This window comes from Zingiber officinale, unplaced genomic scaffold (genome assembly GCF_018446385.1).
Source record: "Zingiber officinale cultivar Zhangliang unplaced genomic scaffold, Zo_v1.1 ctg170, whole genome shotgun sequence".
Classification (NCBI taxonomy): Eukaryota; Viridiplantae; Streptophyta; class Magnoliopsida; order Zingiberales; family Zingiberaceae; genus Zingiber; species Zingiber officinale.
Genome location: NW_024589860.1, coordinates 1 through 27,333, shown reverse-complemented (window position 1 = coordinate 27,333; position 27,333 = coordinate 1). Strand labels below are relative to the sequence as shown.

The 27,333-nt window shown below is 33.8% G+C and overlaps 1 protein-coding gene across 1 annotated transcript in view; it reads left to right on the top strand.

The window, feature by feature from the left end:
• The window catches only part of LOC122036538 (peptidyl-prolyl cis-trans isomerase PASTICCINO1-like), a gene marked incomplete at its 3' end in the record, with an annotated part of 47,358 nt that extends 20,929 nt beyond the window's left edge, over positions 1 to 26,429 (top strand). Inside the window, exons 8-12 of the mRNA XM_042595886.1 lie at positions 2,616 to 2,674; positions 24,330 to 24,411; positions 24,697 to 24,855; positions 25,205 to 25,262; positions 26,281 to 26,429. Coding sequence (XP_042451820.1) covers positions 2,616 to 2,674; positions 24,330 to 24,411; positions 24,697 to 24,855; positions 25,205 to 25,262; positions 26,281 to 26,429 — 507 coding nt within the window. The remainder of the gene's footprint in view (positions 1 to 2,615; positions 2,675 to 24,329; positions 24,412 to 24,696; positions 24,856 to 25,204; positions 25,263 to 26,280) is intronic.
• Between the last annotated feature and the right edge of the window lie 904 nt (positions 26,430 to 27,333).

The window sequence follows — 27,333 nt, the reverse complement described above, 5'->3', positions numbered from 1 at the left end:
AGGACGCTCATCTAAGAAAGTGCAGAGACAGGGAAAAATTCGCTAACTATCATCGTTAACCATCCCGATCGACACAGATATCTGGCTATGATGTAGTCGAGCGACATATCCACTACAGGCTTTGAAGATGATGTGATCTGATCAGGAGTTTGAGTTCACATAAAGCAATGGCCGATCAGCGAATTAGATCTCCGATTCAGCGATAAAACTTCGATGCTTATTCGAACGACGATTAGAAAATATGGACCGACTAGCCTCCATAACACAGAGTGTCCGATTTGTGGGGTTCACCCGAAGAAGCACTACTCGTCCAGTCAGTCAGGCTTGCAGTCTCTTTTGACTAGACTTGAGGGGAAGACTTGTAATGTGGTGATAACAGGGCCATTAAGTGTGGGTCAAAGGACGGAGATAACAACCAACGTGGAGGTTAAAGTCAAGAAGGTCAATGTTAGAGAACCAAGGGGCTCACCGAAGAGGGGTCGAGCAGAGCTCTCCTGCAGTGGCCCATCGGGCATGAACCGTCCAATCGGTAAAGGTCTGGTCCAAGCAGAACGTCCGAGCAGGCGAGATCATTAGGCGCTTGTCACGGAACAGAGGAGCGTTGAGACGATCGAAGCGTTAGTCCGGTCGGGCGTAATCGAGCCACTGCACCAGTTACTACAAGGAAGAGCAGTTGATGTCGACCGAGCGGAGGTGTCCCCAGCCGAGCGGCTTTTCCGCTCAGCCGAGCAACAGGATCCTTGACGTATCTCTCAATATCCTTTTGAGAGATAGTGCCACTTACATGAGACATGGGCAACAGGCGGATCGTACGACGGAAGCTTCTACTGTCTTGTTAGGGATATGCATGCTCTGTTAAGGTAGGGTGTCAGAGGCACTTTCCTAACAAATCCTTTCATAAGACAAATTGGAGAACGTGCTCACGACTAATTGGAGAACATGCCCATGCCTCAAGAAGCGTGCACGTTGCCCACTAGGGCACTATATAAAGGAGAGTCTATACATCGGCAGAGGTACGCGTTATTCACTATTTACGCCTGTGTCTACTATTGCTCTGTCTTTTTCCTCTTTTCGGTGATTGACTTGAGCGTCGGAGGGCAAACGCTGAGGACTCCTTCCTAGGCTCGGCACTAACATTTCTTGTGTTGCAGAGCGGAGCGGAGTCTACATCTAGTCAACGCAACAACCACATTCCTAGCTTACCATTTCCGTAATTTTCGGACAGGATCATTCATCAAAATGATTTGCAATACCAACCTCAAGTTAACAATATAATTTCTCTTAAAATGACATTGAGTCGCATTGAAAATGCAGCTATAATTTCAATATTAATCAAGATGTTGACATCTCATTATGGTAGTTGAGAATCCACATTTTGACCATTTTCCTAAAAACTAAGGTTATGATTATGTTTTTTTTCCATGTTGATGTTCAAGTGACTAGCCAAAAATAAGATGCTCTTGTGTCCTTCTTAGTTGGTGCTGGTTTGTGCCAACCAAGTGGAGTGGAAGAGGCAAAAGAAGAAGAGGGAAGTGGCTGAATGCAAGAGGAAGAGGTAGAGGAAGGAGAGGCACAGAGAAAGAAGAAAAAAGATAGAAGAAGAGGAGGCAATGGAGCTAGCATGAAATGGTATTTGGGTCCATCATTAATATTTATTAGTGTTGATATACTAGCCTTTCCTTTTGAAGTCTTTAGACTCGCGACAAAATGGAAATTAGCCTTAGTAGGTGTTTTGTGTGGTTGAATTGAGAGAGGGACATATAGTAGCCTTGAACTGGTAGTATACTCAGTCGATGCCAAACCGCTGGAAACTAGGTAGCCCTCCTGCTGGTCCACAGATGTGTAGAAAATTTCACACTGCGAGAAGTTTTCAAACATAACTCAATGTGCATGGCCATGAATTATGGAGCTGATTAGATCTGTATCTATTTATGAGTATTTCCATGTTCTAGGAGTTTTGATAGACCATTGATTTAGGGACGATTACTGTGGTTCACAATTCTAGGAAGCAAATTAATTCCTTTGGCCTTTCAATTTGAAGGCTCCACTAGGTGAGCTGTAAAATAATGGGGATCAAGGTATTGTGGAAGGAGATAATGGACTGGGAAGATTCAATCAGTGAGTTTATCAGGATGAACTACTAAATTCTTGTATTTTTTTAATAATTTTGAGAGGAAAATTATTCTTTTAGCTGTCATTATGCAAATAGTTATGCTACAGCCCAAGCTTTTGCAACAATTCTTTTTTTCTCTGGATTTCAAAATGTATCTTATGAGAAATCATTTGAAAATAGTTCTTAGCTATATAATTGGTTTTAAGTGTAAGACTTGCAGTCATGTAAAAATTTTAAACAAGTACACTTGGATGGAGTGAGCTTTGCAAATTGCATGTTTCGTAAAACTGTCATGTGCCCCATGAAAGGCATTGCTATATATGTTGTTTGCCACTTGATCTGATGATCTTTTCTCATTCAACTACATGCATAAGAATAATGCAACAAGCTTTTTTATTGCCAGTTTGTATGACAATTGTTGTTTGTCTGTCTGAAATCCTAGGTGAGGAAAGTTAAGCACTGTTAATTGGTTTCTAACTTTGTAATTCCTACTCTTCTACAGATAATTAGTGAAGGGCAAGGATGGGAAACTCCTAGAGAACCTTATGAAGTTAAAGCTCGGTATTTGTCTTTCTATTGGATGCATATATTTGGATAGAAATATACTTTCTTGCTTGGTGCAAATTGTCCATGTTTATTACAATAGAAAGTATAACAGTAGGGTGATTGACTTATTTAAAATGGAAATATGTGGCTATAAGACGTTAAAAATGAGTTCTAATTTCCAATTTAAATAAAACTTCATTGTCTAAAAGTACACAAACAAGTCTTGTTGTATCACTTTCTTATGATAATTGCCATGGCACATGGCTATGTTGTTTCAATTATGGTAGTAGTTGCAAAGAAATTTCTTATATGCATATTTTTTATCTTCATTACCCAAGTGTATTTCAACTGCTCATGAATCCATTTTATCTTCTGATAGCTATGCTTATTTTCGTATAGGTCAGATATGATGATGCAGCCTTCTTCTCCTTTTTAAAAGAAACATTTGATACAACACTAGGATGAATGACGTCTCAATTAGAATGTCACAGGGTTGCATTCCTTAGAAAATCTCCAAAATACTTGGATCTTATAAGATGCGGGTATAGCAAGAGGAGGTTTGCTAAAAATAGTAAAAGTAGAGAGAATAAAATTAAACAAAGTAGTAATGAAGACAACCAGAATTTTAACTAAGAACTGATTCATCTCATTTGAGTGTTTATTTTTTCAAATTTGTTTTATTTGCATAATCGTTTCAACTAAGCAGAACTTCACTCCTAATGAGCTGAAGTTGAATTATCTTCAAGAAATCATGTGCTTGCATCATTAGTTTTATCTTCTAAAGAATAAGCAAGGTTTAAAGCTACCAGTGTACACATACTGTATGCACACCTGCTATCTCTTTGATAGTTGAAAATGATGGATATAAAGATGAGAGTGCTAAAATCGGGATTGAAGAATACCACTCATGGGAAGGTCAAATAAGAAAGACCAAAACTTGAATATCTCCTAGCTTCTTAGAAGATGTTTAAGTGAGTTGGAAAGTTAAACAAGTAATCATTAGGATTATTTTATCTTATTATATTACTAGTATTTTTCAAGGATTAAAATCTAGCCATTTCGGTGTTTAGTTCTTTGATTAGAGCGATATTGTTTCTGTATAGTGCCGACATTCCGATGTATGATGTTGGTGGCAAATTAGAGGTTGAAAGACAAAAAAAAAAAAATGAAGAAAAAGACAAACAACTATATAATTATTCAATGTTTACTTTTCATCTGAAATATTACTATTTTAAAATTATCTTGCATGCATAAAAACTATAAAAAAAACAACATTATCTCAATTTTAGCAAGACAAGGGATGGGGAGTGTTGAAATGATACTCGTAGACATGATCAACACAATGACACATTATCTTGGTATTCCGAATAATTTTGAGTTTCGGTAATTTATTGGAACAATATATTTCTGATTTGTCTGACTCAGTATGAGATTTCAAATCATGTATTTTTTTGCAGCATGAGTTGTTAGAATAAATGTGGAGGTTCATAGAGCATTAAAGGAGATTCTTAAGTATGCACATACTCATAAGGATGCAATCTCCTGTATTTCTTTTAGGCTAGAAAGTACATTAATATGCACATAATAATGGTGCTATTTTTCTTCAAGAATTGCCATGTCTCAATTGTATTCGCTTATTAGAGCTCCTAGATTGATGGAAAGAAACAGTTCAAGAAAACTGAATAATTAGGGATGAAACTTGAGCCCATAAGCAGTTATAAACGGATATATATTTATAGATATGTTAACAAAATTGACAGATTTGCCTTTTAGCAAAAAGACAAAAAAGGGAATCCTGTATTCGTGAGTGTTCATCCTATTTATTTAGTTTAATTTATTCTATGAGGTAGTGCAAATGATTCAAGAATCAGTTTGAGTAGGGTTTGTGGCAAGTCATTTAATAATGACTCTTCTTGAGTTAAAATTTTCTCATTTAAAAGATTTCTTTGATCTCAAAAGAACTAAATGAGGAAAGAAAGAGGATAGAAGAAAATTTTCATTGGAAAAGGATCAGAAAATATTTTTCTAGTTGTAGCTGCCTTATCGGGAGAGATTTTTTTTTTTTAAATAAAACTTTATTTGTTCAAAGAAGGAGAGCCTTGATGCAAGAGTAAAGTTGTTGCCGTTGATCTTGAGGTCACGGTTCGAGTCGCGAAAACAATATCTTGCAAAATATAAGGTAAAGTTTCGTACAATAGACCCAATTGGTCCAATCCTTTCCTAGGATTCAACACTAGCAGGAACTCTGTGCACCAGACTAATTTTTTTTAAACTTTATTTGTTCAAAACATTAAAATATTAATAAAAAAAATTGAAAAGCAAAATAATATCACATTTTTTAAAGTTTTATATTTTTAGCTCCGTTATGAAAGTGAGTTATCTAAATTTCAGAGAAGAAGCGGTATAAAAGAAAACTAAAAAAAGATTCCACTCTTTCTTCTCTTTTTTTTTCTCGGTTGAAGGAAAAGAAAATATTTATTAAGTTTGTTTGGTTCTTTGTTTTTTTGTTCACATTTCTTTTTTTCCTTATGAAACACACTTTGAGTCTTCGAAGTTTTTCTTGAGACCTATCAGATGATGCTTTCATATCTTTTATAAATGTAGACAAAGTTTTAAATAGTGTGTATAGGTATTATGCGATTGACCCAATATAGTGTATTTGATTGTATGATGGAATACAATCCAATATTAAACTATTTTTTAAATGTTGATGAAATGACTAATATATATATATGAGGAGAAAAATATTTGTAATAAATATCTTAGATAGCCTCCTACTTCCTTGTTAGGTTACATATTAAATATATTAGTCCACAACACTGCCTCTTAGGTTGGTTCAACATATATCATAGAAACTTAGCTTGCCACAAATATAAGTTAAATTTGAGTCCCTTAAGTTTTTAAATAACAACCAATCTCTATATGTTTTATCCTCTCATGAAATATATGATCTGACAGAATGTGCACTCAAGATTGATTGCTAAAATAAAGCTTCATAAACTTTGTTGGGGCATATTCAATCTTGGTCATCATATGCTTAGCCCAATGAGTTTACATGTTGCTAAAGGCATCTATACATTTTGCCTCAACAATTGAGCATTTTTTTTAATAATGTAGGATTTTCATAGCTTCCAATAAGTGGTCATGACATATACTCTCTAGAAACTAGTTGATCACACTAACAACAAACTATAATTTGAAATCTCGTACTATATCGTTTGAAATGATCGAACATTATGGTAAATTACCAAACTTGATACTACTTGACACTAAGGTTTAAAATTTGGAGCCAAGTGTAGTTTCGGAGAAAGATTGTTCTAGTATCGTGCCGATGCTCCGATGCACTGTGCCGGTGACAAATTGGATGTTGAAGGAGGAAGGAGATGTAATAAAGGAAAGAGACATTGTTTGTATCAAGTGGTATGAGTTCAGTAATTTATCGGAGTGATATATTTCTATCATTTCGATTGGCATGGTACAAGATTTAAAACAATGCTTGGCGCACACTCCCTTTTACCCTTCATTTCCTTATTCAATTCCAATCCATTATTAGCACCATGTATTGAAACATTGGCACTATACTGAAATAGTATTCATTAAGCTTGAAACTTCGCACGTCTCAAAATTTCAAACCTTGCAACAAATGACATATCAGGTATGGTTATTGTAAAATAATTGGGATTTTCTACTAGCCTCTTGGTTTGTTAGTGGCTCTTACTATCCTACACATTGAAATCCATGGGATTAATCCTTAGTCTACCATCCCCTTCGAGTTTATCAAGCACTTACATTCTCCAGTAACTTCTATATCAGGAAATACTTTAGATTGTCCACATCTTTAATATGGAAATATTGCTAGAGCTAGTCTTCCAATTATGCAATTCCAGGTAATGATAATACTACCCACATTAAGGAAAACACATCCTCTTGATTGAAAGACGAGATGGAAGTCTGAGTGATCTGGACTACTTCTAGTCATATTGACCTTCTCCAAAATATCACCATAGAGGAAAACAACTTTAATGCAAAGATAATGAATGGGCCAACAAAAGACCACCATGAAGGAGATAAAGAGGTGAATTTAGGCAATCACCGAGAGAAGGTATCAAGGTAGTTAATATTGTAAATCTGAGTGTAGCCTTTGACCAACAAGTAAACTATAAATCGATTAATAATGCCATCTGGCTGGTGGACATCTGATTGAGAAATTACATTGACAATCTATTGTAGACTTTCAGGAGGGAGAGGAATCAGTTAGAAGGTGGCATTTGAGACTGTGGAGCCTCAAGAGGTGGAGGATGTTCCACAAGTGGAGTGGGGAAGGATGGTGTTATAGGAACAAAATGAATCTCCCTTGTTGCCTCGAATAGAGATAGAGTAGATGAGCAGAAGTGAGCCAACTCAAAGAAGCATACATCAATAGAATGAAGACACAATGGGATTCATGAGAGGAATAATAACCTTTCTAGAGGCACGAATAACCAAGAAAGATACACTTGGAGTGATCATGATCATAACTTATTTATGTCTAGGGGATTCAAGATGGACAACATAAGTGCACCCAAAGATCCATGGTGGAAGAGAATAATAACATAATAGGAAAAAAAAACTATGAGATAGACTGTTAAGAGTGGAGGATAAGATACAGTTAATAAGATAATATATACCCTAGAATGAAAAGAGACATACATATGCAAGAGTAGACCCCGAGTGATTTTGACAAGGTGTCAATTCTTCACCATTTTATTGAGGTGGGTGTCTGGGTGAGGACATGAATACTAATGGAGAATGCCATGGGAAGATAAGAAAGACTTGAAGGAACAAGAAATATTCTTGACATTATTGTTGTGCAAAATCTTAATAGAGGTCCCAAGTTAATTTTTAATTTCAGTACAAAATAAGAAAATCATTGAAAACTTTATACCAATCTTTTATTAGAAGCACCATGATGTTTTAGAACAATCATGGATTGAAGTTGCAAACTATTTGAAATCGAAAGTGATGGACACTTGAAAAATGAGGACCTAATATGTCTAATATGTTTGCTCAAGTGACAAGATCCACACACACCTAAGAGATTGAAGACTAAAGAAGGCTACGGACCATTTACTTTAAGTGTTGAAGGTATAGATGGGCAAGACGACTATATAGCTAGAGAGGAGAGGAAGTATCTTAAAAAGCTGATGACAGGGAAGACACATTTAGTTGGCACAATCCATGAGACTCATGCTTGACACCAATTAGCTTGCATGTTCTCAAATTTTGGATAGAAATAAAAGTTGCTTTAAATATGATAAATTAATTCAAAGATAAGTATGTCAACTAATAAACAACAAGATCAATAGAATTGCACAAAATATATAAGACACTAGCTGGAACTACTAGTCGCTTGGAGCTTAAGAAGCTAAGAGTACTTGTATGAAGGAGCTGCAATAGTAGAACCTCTATCAGACCGGGTGACACAAGTAGTTGAAGATAGACCAAGGGAAATCTATAAAGAGAGTAGTAGCATGTATCTTTAAGGTGCTCTTAAACTTGCCACACTAAATGCATTTCGGTTTCTTTTTGCCCTTCACGACCACCTCTACCTTGTTGTCAACCTCCACGACCACTTTTTGATCCTTCAGAAGGTGAGTTAACTAGCAAGACACAAGGATCTACCACAAGATCTTGAGGGTTGATAAATTATAATATGACAATATGTCATGGAATCATGTAGTCTTAGCATTTAAAGGTCGAAACTCCGAGATGGTCTTGAAGATTGTTATTCATACAACATTTAATCCTTTGAGGTGAGTTATTTTTATTAGTTGCTTCACCATTTTGGTTGCCATGAGTAGGTTCTAAGATGGATTGAAGCATGTAACTCTGGGCATGCTTTCAATTAATTTAAATGAAGATCCGGTTGGGTATTTCTTGGTCGAGAGATCAAGCAAGGTGTCCTTCCTTTTTGATATGTTGAATTCCAAAGTTGAAGAAGGCTCCTTTACACCCCATTGGAAATGTGGGATCCTTTGATTATCCATCCATTACCTACGGGTCATCTCATTATATTTCCTCACAAAAATATTCAATCAACAAAGACTATAATGGACTCCTTGAATTTCTTTGAAAGGTATCCAGATTGAGTGTAAATATCAATAAATCTTATGTTTATTTTTCCAGTTGCACCATTTTATTACAAAATGAAGTTTCTATAATGCTTTGGATACCTACTGATAGTTTTTCTTGTCATACTTGGGCATGCCTCTTATAGGCTTGCTTATAATGGTTATGTTCCCCTCATTTTGTTGGTGCAAGCTTGGGATGGTGACCGGAGATCAAAGGTGCTCTTTTATGCAGGAAGATTGGAATTGATTACATCAGTGATGATTGGCAAATTTGTGATGGTTGGCAAATTTATAATTTAATATAATATATTAAGAATTCCTTGTAAATTAGTAAGTTTAACAACTAAGCCTTTATCTCATTAAGTAAAGTTGACTATATGAATCTTCGTATGTCATTCGACTCGATACCCTACTATGTCATCCATCTATATTTAAATTAATATTATATTGATTTATCGTTGCTAACCAAGTCTTCTTTGGTCTCTCTTCCTTAATGAATATGCATATTTGTCATGATCTCAAGTTGCCTAATCAACGCATTTATTAGTCACCAAAGTACAAGGTCCTAAAATTTATTGGGTGCAACGCTTAAGCCGCCTAGGTGGGGACTAGGTGTCGCTAGGCAGATTCCATGATATCAACCTAATTATATAATAAATCGCATTCTATAACTCCAACACAATAACATTAAATTTAAAATGAGTTCAAAATTACACAACTAATAAAATATCATAAATTTGCTCTACTTCTCTTCCATAATTTTTAACTCTTAATTCTTTATCGGACACAAACTCAATATCATTATTGTGATCGTCCGCTTCTTTGGATGCAAAATCATCCTTGTGAAGTTCTCTCACTCTAGAGCTTCTTCGGGGTTGTAGATTTTCATCCGCTCGAATTATTTCATCAACCATTTGTTAATTGATCCCGAATCCTGGTTCAACTTCATCATCTTCCCCACCATCCACAAACCAACTTTCTACATTTGAAATATCTTTTGCAAGAATGACATTGACATTCCTTTCTCTCTCTTTTTTCTTTGTTCAACAATTTAGCATTAAATTAAACAAATACTACATTGTTCAACCCTATCCAAACTATTTCTTTTCTTTATATGAATCTTAAAAACAAAGTGAGTAAAATATAATTTTTAAAATTAGTACTTTACTTTAAGACTTAAAGTTTAAGCTTACTCCTTCAATTGTACTCCAATTTCTTTCACACCCAGATGAATCTGTAGTTAATGAAGGTATCCTTAAAACCACTATTAGCAAGTTGGGTGTGTGAATACCGTAGATACTCCACCATGCACATAGATCAAATGTATCATCATTTTTTTTATATATTTTTGCTACTAATGTTTTCCTAAATAAACCAGTCTTGTCTCTATATTTTGCATATTCCTTGTTAATAATTGTATTAGATTAAACTCATCGGCATGTAAAATTTTCATGCATTCAAAAATCCCCGTTGCGAACTCCTTATAAAGAGAAATATAACTACTTTTCTATTAAAAATAGGAATTCAATAAAAAGGCAGTGGTATGCAATAATGTATCAAGTCTATCCTTCATTTTTACTGAATAATTACTATGATAGGCTGATAATTTGATTCCATATTGTTCAAAAAGCCACCTTAATAACTTCTTTATCTTAAAAAAGCTCCCCATATAGAAACTCCATGGATGACTTTCTATCTCCATCTATCAATTAAAGAACTTTTACCAAAGGAGCAAATTTATTCAAACAAAGTGCCACACCATTCTAAAAACTCATGCTCATCAGTGTAGAGTAAGTCAATTTTCCTTTATTTTTGACCTATTTACATTTTTCCTATATATCACTTGTAAACATAACCCTTAAACTAGATTTTTTTTTTTCAATCAAACTCTGCAATGTGAGGAAATTTGATGCAAACCTAGTAACTCTTGGTCTGACTATGTCTCCCTTCTTTGTGAAACTTCTCATCAATTACAGTCTTATGGTGAGCATAAATGAAAATGGTAAAAGACTTAGCTTGCTCAATAACATTTTTATATCGTGAAAACTTGCCAATACTTTCCAGCATGAGATTAACAGTGTGAATTGCATAAAAACTCCAAAAGATCCTAGACCGTTTTTCTCTCATCAATTTAGCTGCACTCATATTATTTGTGGCATTGTCTGTTACAATCTGAATAATATTATGATCTTCTACTTGCTCAACACATTTGTCAACATACTCAAAAATAAGTTCAGCAATATGTGCCTCGTCTGAAGACTCCTTGGACTCTAAAATATAGTACACTCGCAATTACCACACAAATTTAGGATACTTTTTTTAATATCATTCCATGCATCTGTCATGATCGAGCACCCATTCATTCTTTGCTCATTCTTCTTCATATTTCTTCCGTAGTTGTTTTGTTCTTTCAACTTCAGTTTTCAAAATTGGCTTCCTAAGTTGATATTGAGTTGGAGGCTTGAATCCTAGTCCAAATTGACCTCCATTAGTTGCTGGAAGCCATCATTATCAACAACATTGAGTGGAATTCCATTTTCATAAACTCATTTCTCAACATATTGTTTAACTTATTAAATTTTTTCTTTGAAAAGAGTCTCATTTATATTTTTTTTGGCGAAGCATTTTACTCCTACTTGAACCTACATTTTGTGGAGAAATCATCGATGCATATCTATCAGGGCCAAGTGGAAGAGGTTTTTTAAGTCCATCTATCCCTTCAATTTCATTATCTTCTTCATCTAGAGGAATATTCACCTCAGCTCTACAACTCTCTTCTTCCATTCTTTTGTTTCTGTTACTTCCTTTTAAAATAGCTTATTTGCACTTATTGCAATCTTCTTGAGATGCTTTTGGCAACCAGATACATTTTTAGGTATATTTCAAATGTGCTCCTTGATCCTATATGTTGGGCTCTTTGCAAAATTAAAGCATTAAAATAAATGCAGTGGAAAAAAGGAATCTACCAGAGATCTAAGCGAATTCTAATTACATCGTAGATTTCGTAAAACCGTTACCTCTTGATGCGTAAAACCCTTTTGCGTATCTGGAGAGTCTGGTAAATCTTAGCACATGTTCGCGCCTCTAGTGGTATGCACATGAGCAAAATCGCCGCTCGTCTCATGAGCACAATTGAAGTTTCTCAAAATTACATGCACGTAGTGCTAGCTACCATGCATATATACAAGTAAAGATAAAACCCTAAACTTTAGGTTATCTTTTCAAATAAGGCATGTTCGCCGCTACTAAGTCTTATCTAATAAGACTTTTTAAAACGTGACCAAGTCTTATCTAATAAGACTTTATAAAATGTGGTCAAATTTTATTTGATAAGACTTTATCTAATAACATGAATGAATTTATCTACTAAAACATTATCTAATAATGTTGGCTTTATTTGGTTGGGTTTATTTGAAAAATCCAAATAAATATTAGACTAACTATTAATCCAATAAGTTTAAGATCTAATTGGATCAGTCCATTAATCCAATAAGATCCAATTAGATTAAAGTAGGACTTTAATTGTATTATCCTCCCTTCAAACGAAGGACCACCATTAATCTAATAAGTTTAAAATCTAAAACTAATTTCAGACTTAAAACTTAGGTCCACTTTATTTTAGTCATACTAAAATAAAATAAATGCCAAAATTGATGTGCTCTTTGTGTGTGACTTAATAGGTTTTCGTAACATTGGCAGTGACTCTAAAATCACATTTTAAAGATGCAAGCAATGAGTAATATCTAGTAATGCATCATTGCTACTCAAGTGACGAGAATGTCGTAGATCCGACCTAACCTGTTATGACTATTTTATTTTATAACTTAGTCCTGTTGTCCATGATATCTAGATTGATTTATGAGTCATAGATCGTGTCATCCTCTCATCAATCTCTGTGTTTCTTGATCTCTAAGTAGACTTAACTAAATAACCTCAATATCTTATATTGACTTATTTGAGCATAGTCATGTATTTTAGTAGTCCTATTTAATTAAGAGGCTCACTTCCGTTATATGGAAGTGACAAATTCTATTTACATTATTCACATCCCTCCACATAGCTCATTGCATACCTAATGAATGACTTTATAATCGACCTTATTCCAAGTGAAGTTTGTTGATACCAAAGTACACAACTCCTTATTTAGGAAACTGTGGTAACTTCAGGTCAAAAGACTATTTATACTAATAGTCATTAACAATCCATGAAGCATTCTCAAGGCGGTCAATTCAGTATATATTCTCTAATATATATTCATATGTTAACTTGATATCTTATATCCATGACTTGTGAGATTAAGTCATCAGTTAACTTACATATTAATCTCAATGTATTAATATTACACTTCTATATTAATATTTGACTAGAAAGAATAGTGTTATATATATATTTATAATCTCTCATAATCAATTAAACTAATTGATATGCTATAAAACATAATCTACCACTCTACGACATTATTATGTTTATTCAAAATTGCATATATATAAATATAATAAACACCAAATGTTATCTTTTATTAAAATATGATATAATAGTTCATATCAATTATCTCATGATTAGAGTCAATCATTGAAGTATTAATACCTAGTGACCTAGTGTGGCCATCATGCTTTTTCTGTGCCAAAGCCTCGGTGGTCCGTAATATTATCATCTGTCGGTACTCTGTATATTTTCACATCTTCTCTATCGATAATCTTTCGAATGAGATAGAACCATCGAAGTATGTGTTTGGATCACGAATGACATCCTGTGCAATAGCCCCGTTATTATCACAATATTGGTCTATTGGGTTAGCTATGTTAGGAACTACTCCAAATTCTGGAATGAATTTTCTAATCCAAACAACTTCTTTTGCTGCATTAGAAGTAGCAATATACTAAGGATTTGTGGTAGAATCTGCAACAACTGAGTTGTTTTAAACTCTTCTAGCTTACAACACCATTATTTAAGCAAAACACATACTTAACTTCGATCTTGAATCATCTTTGTCAGTTTGAAAACTTACATCGTTATAACCCTTGATAACGAGCTGCATATATCAAGAAATAATCTTGAGTTCTTCTCGAGTACTTAAGAATATTTTTGACTGTTGTCCAGTGACTTTCATCCGGGTCTCACTCAGATCTGACTGGTATTATACTCATAATGCTTAATGCATACGAGATATCAGGACGAGTACATAACATATCATATATGATAGACCAATAGCAAATGCATAAGAAATCTTATCATACGATCTCTCTCCTCTTTAGTAGAGAGACATTGAGCCTTGGAAAGACTTACACCATGTGACATTGGCAAGAATGCTCTCTTGGAATTTTGCATGACAAAACAATTAAACACCTTGTCAATATATGTACTTTGACTCAAGCCAAGCAATATGTTAGATCTATCTCTATAGATCTTAATGCCTAAAATATAAGCAGATTCACCTAAGTCTTTCATTAAAAAATAATTCCTAAGCCAAGTCTTTACAGACTATAGGACATGGACATTATTTTCAATGAGAAGTATGTCGTCTACATACAAAATGAGAAAGATGACTATGTTCCCACTAATTCTTTTGTAGACATAAGGTTAATCTTCGTTCTTAACGAGACTAAAATCTTTGATCGCATCATCGAATTGAAGATTCCAGCTTCTAGAATCTTTAATCCATAATGGACTTATGCAACTTACCTACCTTTCTAGCATTCTTTGGAGTAACAAAACCGTCATGTTGTGTCATGTATATATTCTTGAGTAGATTCCCATTAAGGAATGTAGTTTTGGCATCCATCTGATCTCATAATCATGATAAGCTGCAATAGCAAGTAAGATTCGAATGGATTTAAGCATCACAACTAGTGAAATTATTTCATCATAGTCTATACTATGAATTTGCTTGAACCCTTTAGCTACCAGTCTCCCTTTAGAGGTATGCACATTGTCATCTATGTCAGTTTTCTTCTTGAAAATCCATTTGCACCCAATGGGGTTTATCTTTTCAAGTGGGTCAATCAAAATCCATACTTGATTGTCATACATGGATTTCATTTCACATCTCATGGCCTCTAGCCATTACTTATTACATCACCATGGTAATACTTCTAAGGTTGACGACGTGTCATATCTGATTACTTGAACAGGTTGTTATTCCATAATTTCTTGTGGTGCAACATGTTCACGATCAACAATATTCTGTGGTGCTTGTTCAGTTTCTATCAAAGTCTCTCTCGAATTTCTTCAAGATTCACTTTTCTCTCACTGGTTTCTCTAGAAATAAATTCTCTTTTTAGAAAAACACCATTTCTGACAATAAATACTTTGTTGTGGGTTTGTAAAAGTAATATCCCTTTATTTCTTTGGGATATCCTACAAAGTAGCATTTATCGGATTTGGGTCATAATTTCTCTGACACTTGATGTCTAACGTAAGCCTCACAATCTCAAATCTTCATAAAAGATATTTTGGGACTCTTCCGAGTCTATATCTTATATGATGTTTTTGTAACTGCCTTAGATGAAATACGGTTAATAGTGAAAGAAGCAGTTTTCAGAGCATGTCCGAGAAAGAAAAAGAAAGATCTATATAACTCATCATTGATGGTACCATATCTAATAAAGTGTGATTCCTCATTTCTGATATACCATTCCATTGTGGTATTCCAGGTAGAGTGAGTTGGGATATAATCCCAAACTCAACTAGATGATCACAAAATTCTTGGCTTTGATATCACCACATCGATCTGATCAAAGTATCTTAATACCTTTTTTAAATTGATTTTGTATTTCATTCTTGAATACTTTAAATTTTTCAAGGGATTCTGACTTGTGTTTTATTAAATACACATATCCATATCTACTAAAATTCTCATAAAAGTAATAAAATACTAGTAGCCTCTTCTAGCTCATATATTGAAAGGGTCATATACATCACCATGTATAAGTCCTAACAATCCATTAGCTCGTAAGCTTTGTCCACTAAAATAAGTTTTAGTCATCTTGTCTAATAGACAAGACTCGCATACCCTATATGATTCAAAATCAAATAAGTCCAAAAACTCATCCTTATAAAGTTTAGATATACATTTCTCATTTATATTGCCCAAGTGACACTGATAGATATATCTTTGGTTTAAATCAATGGATTTTAACAGTTTTGCATTTATGTTATAAACAGTCTAGAATGTAAAGCTTATTAATTAATTGTGTACTACAATAGAATATATCATTTAAATAAATAGAACAATATTTATTCTTTATTATAAATGAAAAACTTTTCTTGTCGAAAAAAGAAATAGAAATAATATTGTTAATTAAAGTAGGCACATAATAACAATTCTCAAGTTCTAAACAAACCCAATAGCAAAGATAAAAAATTTGATCATACAGCTATAGCAACAATTATTGATCCATTGTTAACTCATAGGTCTACTTCGTCCTTTGTCAACGATCTACTTTTTCTTAGATCCTACACATTAGTACAAATGTGAGAAGCACATTCGGTATCTAATACCTATGATGAAAAAATAGATACATTGACGTCTATAACATAAATACTTGAGACAAAAGTCTCACTTTCTTTTTTCCTCTTCAATTCCTCTAGGTATCCTTTGTAGTTCCTTTTCCAATGTCTGGTTTGACTATAATGGAAGTAGACTCCTTTGGGTTTATAAATGCAAAAGACTTTGCCTTGCCTTTGATTTGGGTCTTACCCTTACCTTTGGACTTGTGTTTTCCTTTGCCTTTTTGTACCATCAATATGGTATTGGGCTTGGTCTTATTAAGATTCAGTTCAACAATTTTTAATGTGCTTAATATCTAAGGCAACGATTTGTCAATTTTATTCATGTTGTAATTCATGATAAATTGACTATAGCTTTCAAACAATGATTGCAAAACTAAATCAGTGGCCAACTCTAATCTCTATTGAGTATGAGGTTAGTAGTGTGGATAAACTATGTTTGTCCACATCCATGACTTGCTCTTACACAACTTTATAATTTAGTGGGAGAATTATTTAATTAAAGACCTAATTAAGTGAATTTTAAATATGATACTTTTTTTTGCATTTATTATTATTAGATTACCATGTCTGTAAATACATCAAATACCCTATCACTGTGATATGTCCTTGAGAAGGACAACCTCAATAATGGAGCTAGTTTCCTGGACTGGTATCGAAATTTAAGGATTATCTTTAAGCAAGAAAGGAAACTGTATGTTCTAAAGTAGTTCATTCTTAAACCACCTGCTTCTAATGCTTCTCGTTAGGACTGTAAATGAGCTGAGCCTAGTCGAGCTTTGGGGTGTTCAAGCTTGTTTGATAAGATAACCGAGTCGATCCGAGCCGAGCTTAAAATGAACCAAGCTTTTGAAATGATTGTTCAAGCTTGGCTTTGTTGATTTTTTACGAGCTTGAGCTTGTTTGAAGCTTGGCTTGAGCTGGTTCGTTTAGATATTACGAGCTCTCAATTCAAGCTTGGCTTGAGCTTTTGATTCGAGCTTGGTTCGTTTAGATGTTATCGAACTCTCAATTTAAGTTTGTTTGATTGTTTGAAACTTTTAGTTGTTTAATTGGTTATTAGCTTAATAATTTAATTTTTTTTTTTTTTATTATTTATTTAGCATATTGAAAAGAGTTTTATTAATGAATATGGTTCGTGAACATTGTTCACGAATATTGTTTACGAATGTAAACGAGTTGAACACATGTGTTCAAACTTGTTTGTTTAGTTTAACGAGTTGTTCAAACTTGCTTGTTTAATTAATCTTGTGTATATTGAACGAACATAAATAAGCTCTTACCAAGCGGAATGCCAAGCTTGTTCACGAACGCTTGGTTCATTTACAACCCTACTTCTCGTACTGCTAATGATGCTTATAAAAAACATCAAGTTGATGTATTGGATGTATTATGTCTTATGTTTGCAACCATGAACTCTAAGCTTCAAAAACAACACGATAACATGGATGCTAATGATATGGTTAAATATTTAAAATGACTATATCAAGAGCAGGCAAGACATGAGAGGTTTAAAGTATCAAAAGCCTTATTTTCATGCAAGATGACAAAATGGAGCCATGTAAGAACTCATGTTCTTAAGATGATTGGTTATGTTGAGAACCTTGACAGACTTGGGCTTCCATCTAATCATGGATGTGGATAAACATAGTTTATCCACACTACTAGCCCTAAACTCAATGTAGATTACATTTTAGTGGACCAAGATCTATATTTTATCTTATCTTGAGTTAGCTTTGATTAATCGCCCCAAACTTGGCTATGTAGGTAGGTAACTTCTACTAATTGCATATAATGCAACTCTTGGATAATTAGGTGAACAACATAATTTATTCTTTACTTATCTAATGGTGCATATCCTAATTTTATGCCTCTAAGTTTTTAATCTTATTGAGATAAATTAATTAAGTCATACCTAATGTTTGATAAGCTGGATATTGCAATTATTCTATTGCATTCTATCAAGATAAATAGAAGACACTTTACTTTGGTAAACCTGTCTCCTATTAATCAAGACATTAATGAGCATCAAACTTTGATAGACAACTTAAATTGACTTAATTATAGTAATTTAACAATTTAACATGCATCACATATATTACATAACCATGACATATGTTAACATACATTGTACAAGTAGAAAATAAACGTGACATGGTTATAACCCATCTAATATGAATTTCTCAAGCCAATGAGAGGTGCGAAACGTCGACATAAGGGAATTGCATCTTCTCAAGTGCTTCCTTGGTTGACAACCCAAGAAAACTGCATCTTCTCCGAGTACTTCCTCGATTTGCATGTGTTGTTGGTCTCTTCCTCAATTACAACTTTGTAGTCTAGTACTATACAACACTATTCTAATTTGTACATTACAATTAAAGGAAACCACGAGTTACATTCGATGGAAGTTATATGAGAAATTTTTACAACTAGAGATATGGAGATAAAAGGCACAACACGTAGGCCATATTAATTTTTACAACAAATACACACAATCCAATCATATCGGGTAAAGGGCCATAACTATGCATCATGCCATATGTCACATGTATCAATCTTATAACATCATTTTATTATAATTCCAATTAATGATTTATGTGACGAAAACATATGGAGTTGCAGCGCCCCTAGCGGGCGGGGGTTAATTGGGTAACGCTCCTTACGGGGATCGGGGGCGGAGGCCCCTAAAGGTAGATGATTTACTTGACTCATAGAACAAGTTGCTGCTTTTTTCCCCTTTGATATTAACAATCGAAACAGTTTGATCCATTATTGTAATCAAATCACAATATCCATTATTAACAGAACGATTAATATCTCACAATCTGGTCACAACATATTATCACAGAGATATCAATAGTCATAAAATCATCATTGTTCCAGATTATAGCATTCATGTTATCGAATTAACATGAAGCTACAATCACTCTGTTTCATACTAGAGTAATAAAAAATCTTACAAAATTGAAACACCCGAAACACCTATAAATCATTCATGTAATCATAATAAACATGTCATTTTATATTAGATATAAAAAAATAGTAAAACAATATAATCAAATTCGCAAGTGACTCTGATACCACTATTGGATTCTGTTCAAAATTAAAGCATTAAAATAAACTTAGTGGAAAAAGGAACCCACCATAGATCCAAGCGAATTCTAATTACATCGTAAATTTTGTAAAAACGTTACCTCTTGAATTGTAAAATCCTTTTGCGTATATGGAGAGTCTGGTTGATATCAGAAGGATCAGTACATTCGTGCATCTAGCGGTATCCACACGAGCACAACCACTACCTATCTCACCAGCACAATTGGAGTCTCTCAAAATCACTTCACGTAGTGCTAGCTTCCATATATATATATATATATATATATATATATATATATATATATATATATATATATGATAAAACCCTACTTTTAGGTTATTTTCTCAGATAAGATATGTTCGCCGCCACTAAATCTTATCTAATAAGACTTTTTAAAACGCGACCAAGTCTTATCTAGTAAAATTTAATAAAATGTAGCCAAGTCTTATTTGATAAGACTTTATCTAATAATGTGGCTAAATTTTATCTACCAAAACATTATCTAATAATGCAGGCTTCATTTGGTTTGGGTTTATTTGAAAAATCCAATTAAATATTAGACTAACTATTACTTCAATAAGTTTCAGATCCAATTATATTAGTCCATTAATCCAATAAGATGCAATTAAATTAAAGTGGGACTTTGATTGTATTCCCAACACTATAAACTCCATCACATTATTTTCCCACACAACTTGCATTTAATTTTGTTGAAGTTCTTAGGATCATTCAAAATCCTGAACTCCCATCCGTTGCCGACTTTCTTCAAAAAAAAAAAAATCTCAGATTCGGACGGAGTGACGGATGCTGTTGAAGATGGATTTCTTGACATTATTACCTATTCTTAATCACTTCATCAGTTACTTGTAATAACCCAAAAAGAAATTTAAGAATAAAATTAGTAACTTTTAAAGCTATGTGATTTAATCATCTGATTCATCTTATCCACCATTTTTTTTCACGATTTTATTAAACCTTTGATATTTAACAAGTAAAAGACCACCGCTTCAACTTCAATTAAATTCATAAATCACTTTGAATTTTTTTTTCGTAAGCTCCAATATTATCATATAAAAAAATAAACATATTTTTCTTTTAACTAAGCAAAAAAAAAATACAGAAATGACACTCACGTAGAAATCAAGTGAAGAGAAATCAAAATTAAAACAAATTATCTTTCAATTTGCAAGTATCAAAATTAAAACAAATTACCTTTCAACTTCAATGAATATTGCGAGTGTATGATGAAATGACGTTTCCAAATGATGAGGCTTCGGTCAACCTTCAATTCAATATTGGACTTCTTAACTCTTTGATTTCTTTAAAATGTGGGCTTCTTCATTTATTCTAATTTCTCCAACATACGATGAAGATGAAGTTTGGTGTTATCTGCTAGGACAAGCCAACAAATCGATTTTTTTGTTGGACCAAAGTTTAGGGCTTATAAAACTTAAGCCCAACACACACACAAAAAAAAAGAAGGTTACATTTCAGTTTTTTTAATTGGGCTTTATATTTAAAATCCCAAACTAAAAAAATTCATGAAAACATTGTACTATTTCCGCGGCGCCTAGATGATTCGACCGATTAGTCGGTGCCTAAGGACGCCTAATCCCGCCAAGGCCGGCCGACTAGCATATTTACCTAGGTAACCGCCTAGGTCGATTTTTAGAACACTGCCTAAGTACATATCTATATCACTTTAAATATGTCTCAAAGTATTATCTCAATGGGTGCAATCCGGACTTTTTCTCTAATGTTCTCATTTTTTATCCTATTCATCCTTGTATGTTCGTACATTCATCTTAATATCTTCATCTTTGCAACTCTCATTTTCTACTCATGTATCTAATCATTATTCTATAAAACTTCTGGAGAATAACCTAGCATTAGTGTAATAGTTTGATGGATTCATATATAACATTTACCTATGTTTTAATATTGGCTGACAACCCATCACAACTCTCCGTTATCTGCTTGGGACTAGCCACATATGAGTATTTACCATTCTTTGGTAGGGCGACGATAAGAGAGGCATTCATAAAATCTGTTGGGCTATTATATGCTCTCTTAAGAACTTTGGTAGTTTGGGAATCATACAACTATCTGCCATCAATTTCACTTGTCCTAAGCATAATTGGCTATCAACCTCAAGTGGAACACATCATGAATTAAATGAATTTTCTTGAAATATCTTTATATCGAGTCTGTTTGGTGTGTTAAAATCCATTATTCTTGTTCTTGGTGGTGAAAAATATCCTAAATTTGAGAAGGCTTCTCTTCACATGTTGTGCGATACTTGATTGGTGATGGTTGTAATGAATGGACTAACTATTCTGGCATAGTCATACCCCTTCTAGTGGTTGGGAGTGAATCATCGATAAGAAAGGATTGTTGATAAGTAGGGATTGTCTGTCAATAATGCATATGTTGCTCTTAAAAGCACTATTGTTGCCAAGGTTAGATTGTGTAATCTTGTATGGTTTGAAGGACTTGTTCCTAAAGTTTCTTTCATAACTTAGATCCTATTTGATGTGAAGTTGCCTGCAATGGTTAGAATATGTAGATTGGGGATATTAGCTCATAACTCATTCTGCCTAGGCAATTGTTCTTGTGAATCTACGAATTATTTGGTCTTTGAATGCTCTTTTTCAACGTGTGAGAGACCATTGTGGTTAGTGGAGGTTTTGTTGGTAAGTCTCTTGGTATTTTGACTTTGGAGAAGGAATGGTTATGCGATAATGTGGTGGGAAAAGGATAAAATTATACCATGGGCGACTTCTATTTACCCCATTTGGAGGGAACACATTTGTAAGTGTTTTGAAGGTAAAAGGATTCTCTTTTAGTGTGGTTGGACTGATTCATCTTGATGTGAGGATGAAGCTAAGACATCTGTTTGAGCTTTTGCTATTTCTGTTAGGAAGGGTTTCAGCCTTGGGAACTGCAGATTTGAACCAATTCCTGACCACTGAAATTGTTGATATGCGTTTCTGTTTTACCATATGTCTCTTAATATCAGCTTGTAAGCTTCTACACTGATTGTGATGTTACAAATTGTTGATACTTTAAAGGAGATTCTAAAACTATACTGATCTGTAGATTTCATGTGTTCAACAATTGATACTATGTTTAGATACCACTGACTGGAAGTTTGGTACTCTTTATGCTGTGTTTTTGGCTGGTTTTGTTTCAGCTTCAAAACTGGATTGTGCTATGGTGGGTGCTGTAATTCCTAACTTCAGAGCTGGTTTGTGGTAGTAATAGGTTTGAAGGTTGATCTATAGGCTGTTCTGCTGCCAGTCTGCAGTTAGCAGAAACTAGTTGACGTGAAGCTATTTTGTGATCTGTTTTTCAGTTTGTTTTTGATACGTGCTTGTGTAAATTATCTCAAATTGGAGCTTATCAGGAGGCTTTGTATCCAAAGATCTGCTAGCTGTGAGGTTTCTAAAATTAGTTGCAGAAATGGATCATACTGAATTATTTTGTCCATGTTACAAAGGCAGAAAAAGTAATGTGGTGTTCTGATTGATCTGTCCTGAAAACTGATTAACCAGTTCTGCCTTACTACTGGGCTGTATTGAAACTGCCTAGTTGCAGTGAAGTTGGAAGTTGCTGGTACTGGAGCTGCTATCTGCCCGAGTTGATACCTACCTGATACATGATAACTTGCTGGATTCAAATAGTTCTGAAAATCTGTGATGCTCATCGCTTTTGTTTTTTCCTATTATTTTTCTTTAGTTTTTTTTGCTTGGGACAAAAGCCTTGTATTTTTCTTCTTGATAGATGGAGAGGTTTTATGTTTTTAGTGTTTTCTTTTTTGAGATTGAACTTTCATGTAAGCGGTTTTTTGTTCATCAATATATGTTCACTTGCCTTGTTCTAAAAATAAGTCTCATAACACAGGCAAAAAATAGATATGACTTACTAAAAGAGTAAAAGTAAAAATAATAAAATCAAACCAATTAGAAATAAAGTAATTGTGAAATTTAGACCTTGAGCTGGTTTACTTTTATTTGTATCATTTCTCTAATGTAAATTTAATGTTTAAATGATTGATTGCGGAATTTATTGACTCTCGTACTTCTAGAATCCATTACTAATTGGAAACAGGTTAATAAATAAGAAAAAAGGGCTTCTTGAATATCTTCTGTCATGCTAATCAGTCTTTCTGTAGATAATAGGCATAATTTTACTTTGACTAGTTCACTTTGCCTAGCTTAGGATTAATGCGAGAGTAAATGGCTATGGAGATAGTAGGTCCAAGTGATCTTGCAAGTATCAAGAAGATTTGATAGTTCTTCCTCCCTAGTCGAAGGTGAAGTTAGCTGAAACTTTCATTTTTGGGGAATCCAGCTCCTCAGCACGATTCCACAGGAGCAAATTTTGTTCCCTAAGAAGTAGAATGCTCTATAACCTATAGCTGTTACCTCCACGGAGGACTAGGACTTGGAAATGTGTCGTATGGCACAATGGTGAAAGGGGAGTGAGGACTGAGGAGTAGTAGGAGGACAAAGAGGACTGTGCTGACCAGAACAATGGTGGAAGAAGACGAAGTAAAAGGAGAGCAAAGGATATAATATCTTTTGTTACCACTGTGTTGGTAGCTAGGGATTGCTATAGTAGCTTGCTGAAGGGTTGCTGATGAAATGAACAGAAAGCTTATCATGCTACAGCATTCCCTGCAGGACGTCTCAGTGTGGGATCCAATTGAGACATTTGCTAGATATAGGTGAGGCAATGCAGATACTTTTAACCATGTGTATATTACAATATCCACTGATAATTAATTAAAATGGTTATTTATTTACAAGTGCATATACATTTCGTGTGTCCTGCACATGCATAATAGTATGTTACCTCTATTATTTTATACTCTTTGATCTATCAGATTCAGATATTGTAGTGAAGAATATCTCTGACATGGATGTTTCTTTGAACCATCCGCATGCAATTGCAGGATAGATGTCAAGACAGTTGATGGGAAAATCATTGTGTCACATATTGATGAACCATATTCCTTTACTATTGGTAAATCTGAGGTTAGTGAAAGCTTCTTCCAGGATGTTGAGGTTCAGCTATGAGTTCTGGAATTATATTAAAGATGGCTAAAAGATGCTAAAAGGAATTTGCAACTGTTCCATTTGAAGAAATATTCCTAAGTTTGGCTTCTGGTTTTGTTTCGTTGAATGATTTGCTGATTCTGAAGAATTGAACTGTTGGGTTCTTTGCTTTTGATCGATGCTAAAGTAGTGCATTATTGGAACACCATCTTCTTGATTTACCTTTCATTTTAACATCACTTTGTTCAATTTCTTTAATTGCAGTTACCAAAAGGGCTTGAGGTGGGCATTGGGACAATGACACGTGGAGAAAAAGCAGCAATTTTCCTGAGTAAAAGCTACATGACAAAATCTTCTCTTTGGTCGATGATTGAAGGGTACGATGAGATTCAGTTTGAAGTTGAACTGGTCCACTTTATTCAGGTTTCTTATATACCTTTTAACTTAATAAGATTATCTAATCCTAGACAATATTGTGGTCTGTGATGTTATAATAGTTATTAATGAAATTGATATCACTGGACAGACTTGGTTGCCTTTCTGCAATCAGTTATCTCATAATTTATTGAGATAAGATATATTTAGGAGGCACCCAAATAATTTATTACATGCTGATGTTGAAATTTAGGAGGCACAATTTACAATTTACTTATCACGGGGTTTCTTGTGCATAGTCCTTTTAACTTCGCAAAATTTTATCTCTAGCACCTTATTGTTGTTTGGTTGTTAGCCATTTACTTTTGGGTCTTAAAATTTCTGCTTTATTTAACAGGTAAGGGACATGCTTGGTGATGGCCGTCTCATAAAACGCCGTGTTGTTGATGGGCAAGGTTCTACATCCATCTTATTGAAATTAATTTATTATATCATGAAACTTATTTTTTTTATTTTGAAATAAAAGACTTGTCAATCTGGCTGTTAAAATGTGTCGGTTTGGATAGTCACGCTACGAGGATTCTCTTATTGGTTAGTATTGCTTTGAGTAAATATTTTTTGGCAGTACCCCGTCTGTTGGAACATGGTTTTAAAGGTTTAAATGGCCATAATTTTTTATTTTTTTAATTCAAAATTTAATGATATTAATATGAACCTTGTACAGGAGAAATTTTTTTTCTTATAGTGGTCATTGGCCATTAACAACCAGTCTGTTTCACTCTACAGATCCTTTTCTATTTAGTTCACAATTGTAGCAACATTACCAATATCATGCTTGGTATGAGGTAGATAGAAACAATATTTGTTCTTCTAAAAGATGAATGTTCATGTTAATAGCAACTCTTTTCTTGGTACTGAAATGACTGCCAATGTCATCCTTCATTCTTATGACTCATCAAACTAACATACTATGTATGCCTTTTATATTAACTACTAATTTGTTAGACCATGATTTCTAGATTGAATTCATATAGATTCAGTTATGCACTAAATTGTTGAGGTGAACCATGAAACTCTTATAGTGCAGTAGCCCTGAGCTGACTTCAACTGATTTTATAATTTAAAGTATGCAAGACAATCTAGTTGAAGGTTCACTTTGAATCTCCTGCCAACTGATTGATTACGTAATCATTTTTATAGATAAAGAGACTGCTTAATGTTAAAGCTTGTTTACTACAATTCAACTGTTTCCGTCCTCAAGTGACTTTCCTCGAAAAAATATTTTTGCATGCTGTTTACTATAGACATCATTTGATGTTTCTTGAATAACTTTTTGTAATGTCAGTTATTGTTCGAAAAGGATTATTTTTCAAATAATTGTCCTAAAATTATTTGTCTTTCTGCTTTCCATAAAATGTCACTAATGATAGATGTTGTGTAATAAGTTTTCTTTGATCTTTTCAAATCCATTAGGTGAATTTCCCATGGACTGCCCTCTTCATGATAGCTTGTTGAGAGTGCATTACAAAGGAATGCTTCTTGATGAAGAAAAGACAGTGTTTTATGATACTAAAGTTGATAACTATGGCCAGCCTTTGGAGTTCAAATCTGGAGAAGGGCTTGTAAGCACTTTATTTCCACACAATGTGTACAAAGTTCTTAGGTTTCATCTTCATGACATTGATGCTGGATGCTACTAGATTATTAACACTTTATTTCATGTTTGTTTCATCATATTCTATTTATTATACAAAATGCTCCTTTGATCAAGTATCAGTAGTAGAATCTTCTATGCTTTCAGATTACCCTGAATGAGTTTTGCTGTTATTTCTAAAGTACATGTTCAGATAGGTTTAGATTGACTGAATATCCACTTAACAAGTGCAGGTAAATAGGGGGTTTGTAGTTGAGAGGGGTAAAATATTGTATTGTTGTATTCAAAGAAAGAAATTGACTAAGACAATGGATGACAATGAAGACGAAACTACAATATTTGTGTAGCAGCTTGAAGATGCAAGACTTTGAGTTGTTTTTAAAGAGTTGATAGTTGGACTTTAGTTCATGAAGATCTGTAAGAGAAATACTAATATATGTAAATTTCACATAGAGAACACATAGAAAGAAATTTTTTTATTGAACTATAGAATGCAATTACATGAGAGATTCAAGCCCCTTTGTAAAATGGAATAAAGACTAATTTAATTTTTTTCATAGTTTGTAATGCATAGTAAAATTTAATAATTGCTTGACAACTTTAGAACTTAAAATCATAATTAAAATTTTGACAAATGTTCAATATCTGTGACAACTCGATAGCATAAGTCTTAATACATATTTATCACAACGTGAAAGAGGCTGTGTGAGTAGGTATGAAATTTCTTTTTTTAAAAGAAAAATGCTCATGGCAGATGCAAGTGCATAAGCATGTATTTCATGGATACCTAGCACCGATATAAATCTCTTAAATGCACTCAACAACCTCTCTCAATAGACTTTGAAGGGTGGGAAGGGGTAGGCAGAGGAATC